Here is a 14,405-nt window from a genome sequence, read left to right on the forward strand (position 1 = left end):
GCGATCAAAACATAACCTTCCGCATTTTCAATGCGAAGGTAATCATGGAGACAATTATGTGTGGAACGTTTTATGTTCAGTAAGTTTGGGACATGCTGTTAACACTTTCACACTAGTGGTCACAACAGTGGACGGATACTCAAAAAAGCTGTTTGTTTGTATATAGCCAGTCAGAATGTGTGTGGGGTACGGGGAGGGACCCCGGTTCAACATGTTCAGCCGTATAGGCTATTAGCCTAAAATATGTAAAAGTATGTTGAACAGAGTTTAGAAAATGTTATCCTAGTCTTCACAGAATGTATATGTTTATTCATTGGTTTGTTAAATAGTTCTTCAATTTAAAACTTAAAGGCTTTAAACTGGCTTCAATCCATCATGAACCGATTATCGCAAAGTTCACTTTGATAAATGTGTTTAAAAAAAAAAACTTTTGCAGCATCCAGCATTTTATATAATTAAGAGAATAATGTTGTTTTTTGCATCAGCACACAACCCTGTATCACAAAAATTACGTTCCCCCAGACCTAAAATGCAATTTGCAGTTACGTTTGACTGAAACGTATTTCTCTCCAAATTACGTTTGACTGAAACGTATTTCTCTCAAGATTACGTTTGTATTTGACGTATTATAATAACAAATACGTCTCTGATCAACGTATATTTGCCGTTTGTTATCTCTCTTTTCTACAATGCTGTTATGAATTGTAAAAAGCGTCCTCTAGTCTTATTTATTATTATGTTATATATGTTATTTCGCCTGCGTATTCTGACAGCAATCAGCGTTGTCGGATCATATGAATTGGCGTGAAGACTTACTGCTGGTGACTCTCCTTTATTTTCTTTTTTTAGGTGACAATACATTAATTAAAACTCGTAAACTATCACCACCTCATCACCACCTTAACAGAGTCAGTCCCATACGGTCAAATCAACTATTACACTTGTTATAAAATGCGCATCTGTCCGTAATCTATACCATAAAGTTCGCATTTTAACCTAAAAAAAAGTGCGCTTCCTTGTTACCTTTCAAAATAAAAGTCCGATTTGTCTGTTAAGCGGAAGTAGTATAAAACGTCTATATTTATTCAAACAATACAATATAAAAGGCATACATCAAAATCAATAAGGAAAATGCTGAACAGTCAAACAACTCAAAACAATAAACCCTTCATGGGGTTATTTACAGGCGTGTTTACTTCTCATCAAACAAAAGAGCAGGTATCTGGAAAAATCTGGGAAATAATTTGGGAATTGTTAATAAAACATGATTTACCCTTCAACTTCCACTGATATGCATGCAAACTAATACATCTTCACACATACACACACACTGACAGAAACACATAGACACTCACATACGTACACACACACACAGGCAGAGACACACACATACTCACACACACAGACACACACTCACACACACACACACAGAATGACAGACACACACAGACACACTCTCACACAGACACACACTCAGACACTCACATACATACAAACACAGGCAGAATCACACACACACACACCCACACACACACAAATACACATGCACACACACGCATACTCTGCAGACTGACCTTTGACCTCCCAATTGTCTCTCAGATATAACCCTTCTGCTATATATTAAATATATTATATTTATAAACAATCATCCCACCAAATTTCATGCGATTCGGTTCAATACTTTTTGAGTTTTGCGAATAACACGCATACAAATAAATAAATAAATAAATACACGGCGATCAAAACATAACCTTCCGGCATTTTCAATGCGAAGGTAATTAAGACTCAAGAAGTTCTTGGTTTGAGTTTGAGTAAATATGTGTTTATTTGCGAGTCATGCAGAATTGGACAGCACTGCTAAATTTTCCATACGACAGCAGCGTGTGCTTAAAATGTTGCAACTTTGTAAGAATATATGTGTAGTTACTACATATGTGATGTCTATGTATAAAGTTATTGAGCTCTTACTTGTGGAATTGGTGTTCATAGTCCAGTTGGTCCGGTGCTCTCCCCGAAGCTCCACAGAAAACGGTCCAGCATGACCCGGTCCGTCTGGATCCACTATATCCAGCAGCGCAGGAACAGGATCTCTATTGCACAGCCTGGCTTTCCGCTGCTTGATCACAGGATGACGGTCATTCACATCTAATAGAGTCACAACCAGAGTGCCCGTCCCTGTCGCTGGGACGGTATCTACAAGAATGAAAAGAGAACGCTTCATGTTCGGCAAATGAGAAAGAAGGCTGTGGCCGAGTGCTCAGGGAATACCGAAAGTACACACTTACCATTGTCGAAAGCCAAAACCAGGACTGTGTATTTGCTGTCTTTGACATAGTGTGATTCTCTGTCCATGTTGTTTTTAACTTTGACTGATCCTGAGTCTGTATCAATACTTAGCCACCTGGCAGTGTCATTATGTAGTTTGTATCTGAAGAAAAACAAAAGAGACATGAGCTGCAACTCAAACAGAATAGTATACATGCATATAAACACAGTGTGTACATGCTGACGCCACAGATAAACTGTGTGTGTGTGTGTGTGTGTGTGTGTGTGTGTGTGTGTGTGTGTGTGTGTGTGTGTGTGTGTGTGTGTGTGTGTGTGTGTGTGTGTGTGTGTGTGTGTGTGTGTGTGTGTGTGTGTGTGTGTGTGTGTGTTACCTAACGCTCTGTCTCCTGGCTGTGTCGGGGTCCTGCGCTCCGAGGTCGGCCACAGAGCTCTCTGTTTTGGCATCTTCTGAGATGCTCACATGGATCTCTGCTGGACTGAAAACAGACGGCTCGTTCTTGTCCGTGACCGTCACGGTGACCGTGGCCGTCGAGGTCGACGCAAGTCCAGAAAGCGGCACCTCGTTGGTCACCACCACCAGCAGAGTAAAGGCAGGTAAGCTCTCAAAATCCAGCCCCTTGGAAGTGATGAGGAGCAAGGAAAGACGGATGAAGTGAGTGTGTCGAGTAAAACGAGTCTTCTATTCAAAATAAAATCGACAGGTAGGCGTTTCCCAACCTTGGCTGTTTTAAGGATTCCCTCCATTTTACTGGAGCCCGCAGTAGGGGCGAGATCCCCCTAGCGACGCTGGCACTCACTGGCACCTCACTGGCAACTCACTGGCACCTCACTGGCAACTCACTGGCACCTCACTGGCAACTCACTGGCAACTCACTGGCACCTCACTGGCAACTCACTGGCACCTCAGTGGCAAGTCTGTGGCAAGTGCCACAGACTTGCATAGATAATGTTTTTTTTTAGACTTACTTAAAATATGCATACGATATTGCTGTACAATACTGCTGTACTATATTGAATATTGTTTTGCTACTACTACGTTTCACTTCGTAATATATAACACTTATATACCATGATATGTATAATGTGGTCCGCCTTTCTTTAATAATAAAAATATATAATTATTTTTTACCATGTCATACTGTTATACCTCCATGAAATTCTCCTTTGAGGAGATGCCACTGTTAGTCTAAAGTTTAAGCACTGGCACTCAGTGACACTTGCCGCACTTGCCATCAGTTGCCAGCAGTTGCCAGCAGTTGCCAGCAGATGCCACTACTAGTCAAAAGTGCCACTACTAGTTAAAAGTGCCACTACTAGTCAAAAGTGCCACTACTAGTCAAAAAGTGCCAGCAGACGGAGGGTCGGCCGCTGTGACGAGTCTGCGACGATTTAGTGACAAGCTTCACTGAAGTGCCCGGACAGCGGAAGAAATCACTTTCATGATCACAAAATGGAGGAGCTGCGGTTTAGCTAGATAGATAGCTAAAATAGCTAGATACACAGATGGATGTGTGTGTATATATATAAAAGACACTAATTAATATATATATATATATATTAATTAGTGTCTTTTGTAGACACTACTGACAATATGCAATAAGATAGTGCTGTACATTACTGCTGTACTATATTTAATATTGTTTTGCTACTACTACGTTTCACTTCGTAACCTATTACACTTATATACCATGATATTGTAATGTCTCGGACGTTATGGCACTGATGACACGGAGACGGGACGACGTTATTAATCCTCCCTTTATTAGGCATCCACCAACACAGACAGCGTGCTCGCATCCACCAACACAGACAGCGTGCTCCTCTCAGTTTAGCAGCTCGAATGTCAACAACAACGGTTCCCGTCAACCACCCTTAACTTCCGTTTTCCGACAGGTTAACCCCGCCTCCCCTCTACTCCGCCAATCACAGGCACGCTCCCTCGACCAGCATGCACGGTGCCACACTGTGATTGACAGCCACTTCACAGGGTCGCTACAAAATGTATAATGTACCCGCCTTTCTATAATAATAATTTAAAAAAAATAATATATATATATATATAATTTCTTGTTTTACCATGTCATACTGTAATACCGCCATGAAATTCTACTTTGAGGAGATGCCACTGTTAATCTAAAGTGTAAGCACTGGCACTCAGTGACACTTGCCGGCAGTTGCCAGCAGTTGCCAGCAGATGCCACTACTAGTCAAAAAGTGCCACTACTAGTCAAAAAGTGCCACTACTAGTCAAAAAGTGCCAGCAGACGGAGGGTCGGCCAGGCGCGTCTGCGGCATGTCTGCGCAGTGACGAGACGAGTCTTCGACGATTTAGTGACAAGCTTCACTGAAGTGCCCGGACAGCGGAAGAAATCACTTTCATGATCACAGAATGGAGGAGCTGCGGTTTAGCTAGATAGATAGATAGCTAAAATAGCTAGATACACAGATGGATATATATATATATATAATTGTCTTTTTGTAGACACTTACTGACAATAAGATAGTGCTGTACATTACTGCTGTAGGCTACTATATTTAATATTGTTTTGCTTCTACTACGTTTCACTTCGTAATATATTAAACTTTAGACTAACAGTGGCATCTCCTCAGAGTAGAGTATCATAGTGGGGGTATAACAGTAGGCCTATGATCATGGTAAAAAACAAATCTTTTTTTATTTTTATTATTTAAAAAAGGCGGGTACATTATACATATGATGGTATATGAGTGTAAGTGTAAATAAGTAAACCTGGAGCTCCTCCAATCTATGATCATAAAACTGATTAACGGCAGCTGATCTGTCGTAACAACAATGGTTGTTCCACCCACAGCTTCTCGGCGAGTGTCGTTCGCTTGCTCCTGTCCTGCCACTTGAGTGTTGCTGCCGGCGACTCGTCGCAAACACGCCGCTGAGTTGTCGCTGAGTACTGGCACCGAGCGGCACTTGCCGCTGAGTTGTCGGTGCCAGTGATTGCACTAGTTCGGTGTCGGTAGGTGCCATGAGCTGCCAGTGCTAGTTGTCAAAGAAGTGCCACGACGCGTCAGAGACTTGCCACCAGCCAGTAGTTAGACAGATGCCACCACGATGGGGCAGAAGTCGAAAGGTGCCAGACATGGCCTTTGAAGGGGAAGGTGACATTACCCGCACTGACGCTAATGGGCCGATCAGAACAGCTGGCCATCGGAAAAGCACATGCGGGAGAAGAAGAAGACGACGGAGCTGAAAGACTCTTGGATTTCAACTTTGAATATCAAAGTGATTATAATAGGTTTTCTGAGGAATTCATGGACAAGGGTTACAAGGTGGATGGGTCATTCAAGCACTGTGATTAGTTGCGTAATGAGAGTTTATTGTTTTACATGTTGTGTTTTGTTTTATTAAATGTGTTTCATATTTACTAATACGTTCCGTGAATACTGTTTCCGGACTTTCTCTGCGTCTCGTTCTTTTCATATTCTGTTCACACCCATGACAACTGTAGCTTTATTGATTCAGCAAATATATGTGCTTTGATGTGTAATTTAATGTTGGCCTAGTATTTAATTAATAACCATCACATTAATTGCATTTATAAACCTAACTCAAGCATCACAGCACCTTACAAATATATAGAAGCAAACCAATATTAAATATAGTATAGCAGTAATGTTCTGTAATTTAATGTTGGCCTAGTATTCAATTAATAACCATCACATTAATTGCATTTATAAACCTAACTCAAGCATCACAGCACCTTACAAATATATAGAAGCAAACCAATATTAAATATAGTATAGCAGTAATGTACAGAACTATCTTATTGCATATTGTAAGTAAGTCTACAAAAAGACACAAATTATCTCTATATATATATATATATATATATACATATATGTATATATATATATCCATCTGTGTATCTATCTAGCTAAACCGCAGCTCCTCCATTTTGTGATCATGAAAGTAATTTCTTCCGCTGTCCGGGCACTTCAGTGGAGCTTGTCACTAAATCGTCGCAGACTCGTCACTGCGCAGACATGCCGCAGACGCGCCTGGCCGACCCTCCGTCTGCTGGCACTTTTTGACTAGTAGTGGCACTTTTTGACTAGTAGTGGCACTTTTTGACTAGTAGTGGCACTTTTTGACTAGTAGTGGCATCTGCTGGCAACTGCTGGCAACTGCCGGCAAGTGTCACTGAGTGCCAGTGCTTACACTTTAGATTAACAGTGGCATCTCCTCAAAGTAGAATTTCATGGCGGTATTACAGTATGACATGGTAAAACAAGAAATTATATATATATATATATATTTTTTTTAAATTATTATTATAGAAAGGCGGGTACATTATACATTTTGTAGCGACCCTGTGAAGTGGCTGTCAATCACAGTGTGGCACCGTGCATGCTGGTCGAGGGAGCGTGCCTGTGATTGGCGGAGTAGAGGGGAGGCGGGTTAACCTGTCGGAAAACGGAAGTTAAGGGTGGTTGACGGGAACCGTTGTTGTTGACATTCGAGCTGCTAAACTGAGAGGAGCACGCTGTCTGTGTTGGTGGATGCGAGCACGCTGTCTGTGTTGGTGGATGCCTAATAAAGGGAGGATTAATAACGTCGTCCCGTCTCCGTGTCATCAGTGCCATAACGTCCGAGACATTACAATATCATGGTATATAAGTGTAATAGGTTACGAAGTGAAACGTAGTAGTAGCAAAACAATATTAAATATAGTACAGCAGTAATGTACAGCACTATCTTATTGCATATTGTCAGTAAGTGTCTAAAAGACACTAATTAATATATATATATATATATTAATTAGTGTCTTTTTAATATATATACACACACATCCATCTGTGTATCTAGCTATTTTAGCTATCTATCTAGCTAAACCGCAGCTCCTCCATTTTGTGATCATGAAAGTGATTTCTTCCGCTGTCCGGGCACTTCAGTGAAGCTTGTCACTAAATCGTCGCAGACTCGTCACTGCGGCCGACCCTCCGTCTGCTGGCACTTTTTGACTAGTAGTGGCACTTTTTGACTAGTAGTGGCACTTTGTAACTAGTAGTGGCACTTTGTGACTAGTAGTGGCATCTGCTGGCAACTGCTGGCAACTGCTGGCATCTGATGGCAAGTGCCGGCAAGTGTCACTGAGTGCCAGTGCTTAAACTTTAGACTAACAGTGGCATCTCCTCAAAGGAGAATTTCATGGAGGTATAACAGTATGACATGGTAAAAAAAAAAATTATATATTTTTTATTATTAAAGAAAGGCGGACCACATTATACATATCATGGTATATAAGTGTTATATATTACGAAGTGAAACGTAGTAGTAGCAAAACAATATTCAATATAGTACAGCAGTATTGTACAGCAATATCGTATTGCATATTTTAAGTAAGTCTAAAAAAATACAAATACATTATCTATGCAAGTCTGTGGCACTTGCCACAGACTTGCCACTGAGGTGCCAGTGAGTTGCCAGTGAGGTGCCAGTGAGTTGCCAGTGAGGTGCCAGTGAGGTGCCAGTGAGTTGCCAGTGAGGTGCCAGTGAGGTGCCAGTGAGTTGCCAGTGAGGTGCCAGTGAGTTGTCGGTGCCAGTGATTGCACTCGCCCTCTCTCGGAGCCCGTGGTGATGAGGAAGTCTCCCCCCTCGTCGCCTTTGATTATTGAATATTTGGTGTTGGCATTTGGAGATCCTAACTCATCCTCGTCAGTGACTTCTAATCGTGTTACCTCCACTCCAACTTCATTCTCCTGGACTGATGTGGATATCTGGGGTAGAGCATGAACCTGTCCTAAATGCTGTGACAGTATGTCTTGTAGTATTTGTGCATTTCTAACTCACAGATGTGACGGTGAATTGTGGAGCATTGTTGTTGCTGTCAGTGATGCTGATGAAGACAGCGCAGGTGCTCGTTAGCCCCTCTCCCTCCATATCAGCAGCCTCAATGGTCAGCTGGTACTCTGGCTGAGTCTGACACAGGAACACGAGTCACAGAGGTAACGAGGAGAGAGAAAGTCTTGCGAAGCGTAGAGTGGCGATCGTGTTACCTCTCTGTCCAGCCCGCCGGCCTTCACGCTGATCATTCCACTCACTGGGTTTACGGCAAACACGTCCAGTGTGGGCGTCTGAGCCTTTATTCTATACCGTATCACAGCATTGTTCGTCTGTGGGTCGTCTTCATCCACTGCTGTTACCTTGATGATGGAGTCACCTGTTTTAGACAACAATACAATACTGACTGTAAGGACTTGAAATTCACATTTTAGGAATACAAGTTTGCTGAATCCTTTACTGACCAGTGCCGGCGCTTTCGCTCACTCTGCCATCGAAAAGGTCCGGAGTAAATGTGGGAGCGTTGTCATTCTGGTCAACGACATTGATGATGAGCTCCATGGGCTCCTCAGCCTTGATGCCCTCATTCAGTGTATGGACCCACAGCTGTAACACACACACCGTATACTTTTCTGATTGCAATAGTCTGCATAAGGATAAAGACAGTTATGGGATTGACTGTAAAAAGTGAGTTTGTGCTTTTTGTTTAGCTTACACTGTATTTTGCTGTATTCTCCCGGTCCAGTGGCTGGGTCACGAACAGCACTCCAGACCGCCGATCGACAGTAAAAACACCCTCGGGGGGCTGGTCAGCACCTGGTCCAGTGATGCTGTAGGTTATCGACACCTTTTTCTCATTGTTTGACTTGATCTAAACAACAGATGTTCGAGTCAGGACAGCTTTAGCACATGAAATTACATTTAGATAAAATGCACGTTATTTACCTTAACAATGAATTTAGGATATGGACCCCTGTCATTTTCTGGAAAGTTAATTGTTGGCATAACCCACTCCCTCTTCATCCGTTTCAAACTGCCAGACACGTGTGTAAACTCAGCTGTGGGGCGCTGCTCGAGGTCCACGTCCCAGTTGCTCTGTTTGAGGCAGAACTTGTCAAATCAGATACACAATTGGAATCGGATCAAAAAGTCAAGTTCGCGGATTACCTCTAAATGTTTGCCTCTTGGGATTTCATTTTTCCCACAGCTGATTCTGTTGTTCAAGCAGCACGGCTGGATTCCTGATGCAGCCAGAAAGACGAAACACTGAGGAACAAACATCACTCAAACTGTGTCCAATTCAAATATAACACCCCTTAATCCCCTAAAAATAAAAAATAAATAAAAATAATGGAGAAACTACTATAATTTGAACAAATTATGATGGGAGTGCACGACTGTAAAGGAAGGCATGCATGTTTAATATTTGAGAGTAAAATTGTATTATGAACCATGTTTGTACTGTACTTTCTTTTCAAAACAGAATTATTCAATGTTAACATTCAGTTTACTATGAGGACAGAAAAGGTGAACTCATCAATAGACAGTGTTGTGAATGCAGGGAAAAAGTGACCAATTATAGTTAGTCAGTACCCAGAGGAAAATAAAACGTTATCTTTCAACCCTCACCAGCACTTGGCCCCGTACAGAGAGCACCTTCAAAGTCCTTCGGTGCTCCGTCATCTTCTCCAGCCGACAGCTCGCAGATCTTTCCTCCACCGTCACCAGACCGAGTGTGCTGCTTGGTTCTCGTGGCAGCCTGCAGTTTGTGGCATTTACTAACTCACCTTCAAAACTCCTCAGTCAGCACAATACATATACTATCACCCAGGTGGTCAGCACTGCTGCTCTTCTTCACTTGCTTCTAATGATGCTAACTGAGTAGGAGTTGGATTCGATCAGAGGAATGTTGGTGACAAAACAAAGAAGCCAGAGGTGACCTCATCCACCGTCAGTTATGCAGGTGTGTGTGTGTTCACCTTTTTCTGAGAGGAGCAGTGTTTCCATAACACTTGAGGATCAGATTGTCTCCTGTGACACTCGATGTTGGCAGTTTATTTGAAAAAGTGTTTGCCACACAGCTTTGGATACTACATTCTCTACATTTGGCAAAACCAAAATTGGCGTATTTAATTGTACAAGTGAAACAAAATAATTTCTCAATGTGTCGATATGAACATTTACACGAAATAAATAAGAAACAAATCAGATTAGATATTGTTAAAAGTCGAGTAAAAAGAAAAGAAAACCTTTACAGATTGTCTAAAGGATACGGCAAGAATATAGAAAGATAAAGTCAGACAGAACAAAGTGAGAGAGTGCTTTATTCTGTAACGTTATACTTACTGCACACATTACCACTTTTAACATAGAACTCAGGTGAGGTATATACAATGTCCAATATAAATATACTTAAGGATCAAATGTATTTAGCCACATAGCCAATGTATGTAACAGGTTGTAATGATCATCCTTTCTGTCCATAAATATCCAGAAAATAACAGAATAGGGAACATTTTGATTCAAAAAAAAGTCTTTGACCAGCATTATAGAAAACCTTTTGTTAGCAGTGTTACGGTCTGCCCAGGTCAGAGTTCAGATACACTACAGTAGCTGTGATATCATCCCTGTACATTCGAGCTAGGTCCTGTGGTAAGGCGAGCATCGTGGCCAGTCTCTCCTGGCTCAGTTCTCCATGCTCCCCAGTGCCGAGAGCATGTCTGATGAGGTGTGTGGCGGCGTTGCTGTCTAAAGCAGGGGAGACACGGGCCCTGCGTTTCAGCAAGAGTTTATGTATCCAACCTAATTTCATTTGCCTCTCAGATGGAGAAACAGGAGCCTGGTGGAAAAAGAAAAGAAAAACAGAAATTTAGGAGGTTCAAAGTGAAAGTTGTGTGTTGTGAATCAGGGATTAAACACTTATCACTTTCAATCTAAAACAAACCTGAGGGTGACTCCCACTCAGGTGCTCTCCAACAAGTCGCACAGCCTCCTCGTTCCCGAGTTCATCCCACAGCCCGTCAGTGCCGAGGATCAGGAAGCGGTCCTGGGGTCTCAGCTTGTGATGAGTTATCTCGGGTACCACATCCAGATAGGGTGGAGTTAAGTAGTTCGGCGGAGTGTACTGGTACAGGTTGAGAGAGTCCAGGTCCACTCCAGATTCCAGGTTGGCTAGAATGCTCTGCTGCAACTCAAGGCTCCACTTGAATCGTACGTCACCAAACCCACGCAATGGCATCAAAACCTGACAGCGCCAGAGAGACTTAGGACCAGTGACTTATTTTCTGAATGGAGCAGTTAACTCATCGTACAGGGCCTGTTTAGTGTTATGCCATGAAGAACTCTCACCCCAAGCAGTCTGTCATCTGTCACCACTGTGTGTCTCTCGGAGGTCGGGTGCTGGTTCTTGATCCGTTCCACTTCAGCCTGGTTCTGTGTGTTGTGGTCCTGGGAAAGAGGCAAAGCACTCCAAGATCCATCCTCCTCCAGCACCCCTAATACTGCTCTGCAATCACCGGCATTCGCCACATGGATCCTGTCCGTGCAAACATGAGCCACACAGGCCGTGGATCCAGCAAACGCCACCTGGACAGAGGATGGCGCGTGTGCATCAACCCGATGTGACCTTGAAGAGGCTGAAGCAGCAAAGAAAGCTTTAGTGTTGTTACCTGGATGGCTGTGCTTTTCATCAGGTCATTGTAAAGAGGGACTTGAGCCTCCAAGGAGATGTCAGCGTCGAGTCGTTTAAAAGAGCAGTCCAGAGCATCCATAGGACTAGAAATGATGTGAGGGAAAACAGACGTTTTGAGTTTTGGTCAGGAGCACATACATCGAGAGAATATGAAGATAACATGAGGATATACTGTAATTAGTGGAGCTCCCGAGCTACAAAGCTGTTCATCTCTACTGACTTGGTGTATCAAATAAACCAACACTCTTTGGCAGACAGCAACACACACACTTATATTTATCAACAAACATTCCCTACAGGAAAGATATTGGCTACATTGCCGGTTGGCAAATCTTAAGTGTTTAACGCCCAACTAAAAAAAACATGAAAAGTCTAAACTGTACATTTATGCAATTATGATTACATGAACCAACATTTGTTTAACAGCTGATGCACAATAGTAAAATGACAAATGAAAGGAAAAGGAAAGGGGTCATTTATTTTGAACTGCAGGATTTAACAAACACAACCTAAATATTTAGCCCCACTTAAGTTCGCTAGAATTGTATGTATTTGTACCTACCTCATGCCTTCAACGTGTTCCTCACTGTCCAGTAATTCTTGCCAGAACACTCTGAGGCGGTCAATGTAGAGGGAAGCAGATTCACGATAGTTAAAGTCTGAATGGTGTTTGTACCACTGCAAGATGGGAGGAACAGCTCTGCCATCCTCCATGCATGTCTCAAGCTCCCTGAGCCTCTGCTTTGACATCATTGCAACTGCAGTGTAGTACAGCAGACGCTCACCCACAGCCTGGGCACACGGCCAGCCCCCATGGCCATCAAACACTCCAAAGAGCATGCCCTTTGACTGAAACAGAGAGAGAAAATGACCTTAAATGTAACAAAGAAGGGAGATAAAAGTGGGGAGATGGATAGGATTACAGAGGAGAGAGAATACACACCTGTAAGCAGGTGGCTGCACTGCGACGGTCCTCATTGGGTGTGTTAGCAGCCAGCTGGTTGCTCTCAAACTTTCTGACAGCACTGAGTCCCCTGCCATCAAATTCTTGCAAATTCACGATCTGAAATATAGAAGTACAGATAGTACAGGGTTAGGCAATGGCAAGGGTGTGTGTATGCATACACATACCTTGTGTGTTATATTATATATGTGATCAATATTATACAATATTTATATTTGATTATAATATATTTATATTGTATATTCATATTATATGGTATTCATATATATTATAATGAATATTATTATATATGTACACATATACATATATATTAATATACTGAATTGTATGAACAAGATGTCCTTATTATGTTAGTGTTGGAATAAATATTAAATGTTTAATTACAAAGTAGAAATGCGTGTTTGATACGTGTTTTGCATTGAATCAAACTGGGATGATCGCTGAAATGTATTGGTGGCCTGACCAAGAAAAATGTCCACTAGCCGCCACTGTATGTATGTATGTCCATATTTTCACATCGATTACCTCCTGCTCATTAGATCGCAGAATACTGTTGACTTGAACCCTGCTCAGATGGAAGTCGAGATTGTGACGAGTTGAGAGATGCCGCCGACAACTCCCCGGGTCCTCAGCAGTGAGGCGCCACTTGTCTGATCTGCAGGAAGCCCAGGAGGAGTGACATTGGCGGGCTGGTCGAGTCTGAGAAGGGATGCACATTAAATTATAATATCGGGTGAATGAAACTCAATATCAAAATAGATTACTCAATAGTCGATCACAGGGTACACACCTGTGGAGCGATGTGGCTGGAAAGTGTCAACGTGTAGCTTGAAGCTCTGTGAAGGACACTGGCGCACACACGTCCAGACATCTCTAACAGGCGACGCTGTTTGGTGACGTGATGTTCTGCGTCCAGAGAATCAGACAATACGGTTATGAAACCAGCAGGAGTATGGTGAAGACAATCTAACGTAAACAGACAGCAAGCTCGATGTTCTGCAGTTTATGCTCGCATGAACACACTGTGTGCTATAACGTTAGACCAATACCGGGCCGCATAACGTTACCCTCAGTATGACTAATATGTGCAAGGGAGCTAACGTTTGACACAATTAGCGTTACTTTAACAACGTATAACGCCAGCCTTAGAAAGTAAAGTTAGCTTGCTAGCTAGTAATGTTTAGGTTACCATATAAAGCGACAAACATAACACCCGAACCTATGCTTAATCTAAACAGGCACACATTGATATGGTACTAGCTTGAATACAACACTTGACGCTAGCTTAATTGATTAAATACGTACAAACTTGGTAAGAATACAAATGAATCGTAGCCGCTCATCAGAACATGACGGCAATAAGCCACAACGTCTGACGTAGTCATCTGACGCAGTATTGTAGTCACACGCGTCTGTTGTAGTCCTTGGGAAAAGATTGTAGAAGCGATTTACAGAGACGATCTTTGTTTGAGACATCTTGAGCTGATGGTTGATACAAGTCACATTTGATATATCTTTTAATTAAATGAATAATAAAAAATATTTGAAGCGATAGCCATTCTATTTATTTTATATTTCATAGTTTGGAGATACAAGGAATATTACTCAATGGCGTGTTTGTTTTGTTACATGAAAAGCACACTATTTCA

General features: G+C 42.2%; 2 protein-coding genes across 2 annotated transcripts; both read right to left on the reverse strand.

Moving 5' to 3' along the window:
* Positions 1-107: 107 nt before the first annotated feature.
* LOC130194998 (B-cadherin-like) lies at positions 108-9,784 on the reverse strand. The gene is made up of 12 exons (XM_056416224.1): positions 9,731-9,784; positions 9,047-9,196; positions 8,817-8,972; positions 8,566-8,707; positions 8,317-8,480; positions 8,111-8,239; positions 7,873-8,037; positions 3,004-3,024; positions 2,658-2,902; positions 2,286-2,428; positions 1,969-2,193; positions 108-112 (listed from the first exon to the last, which is right to left on the reverse strand). Exons 1-12 carry the CDS (start codon positions 9,782-9,784, stop codon positions 108-110), a joined length of 1,599 nt encoding a protein of 532 aa, XP_056272199.1.
* Positions 9,785-10,407: 623 nt separating this feature from the next.
* On the reverse strand, positions 10,408-14,123 carry pdp2 (putative pyruvate dehydrogenase phosphatase isoenzyme 2). Its single transcript, XM_056416839.1, has 9 exons — positions 14,062-14,123; positions 13,547-13,662; positions 13,282-13,455; positions 12,736-12,855; positions 12,355-12,641; positions 11,770-11,875; positions 11,450-11,686; positions 11,046-11,345; positions 10,408-10,940 (listed from the first exon to the last, which is right to left on the reverse strand). The coding sequence occupies exons 2-9, from the start codon at positions 13,625-13,627 to the stop codon at positions 10,674-10,676; spliced, it is 1,572 nt and encodes a 523-aa protein (XP_056272814.1). The 5' UTR covers positions 13,628-13,662; positions 14,062-14,123; the 3' UTR covers positions 10,408-10,673.
* Between the last annotated feature and the right edge of the window lie 282 nt (positions 14,124-14,405).

The sequence above is a fragment of the Pseudoliparis swirei genome, chromosome 6 (assembly GCF_029220125.1).
Source record: "Pseudoliparis swirei isolate HS2019 ecotype Mariana Trench chromosome 6, NWPU_hadal_v1, whole genome shotgun sequence".
Classification (NCBI taxonomy): Eukaryota; Metazoa; Chordata; class Actinopteri; order Perciformes; family Liparidae; genus Pseudoliparis; species Pseudoliparis swirei.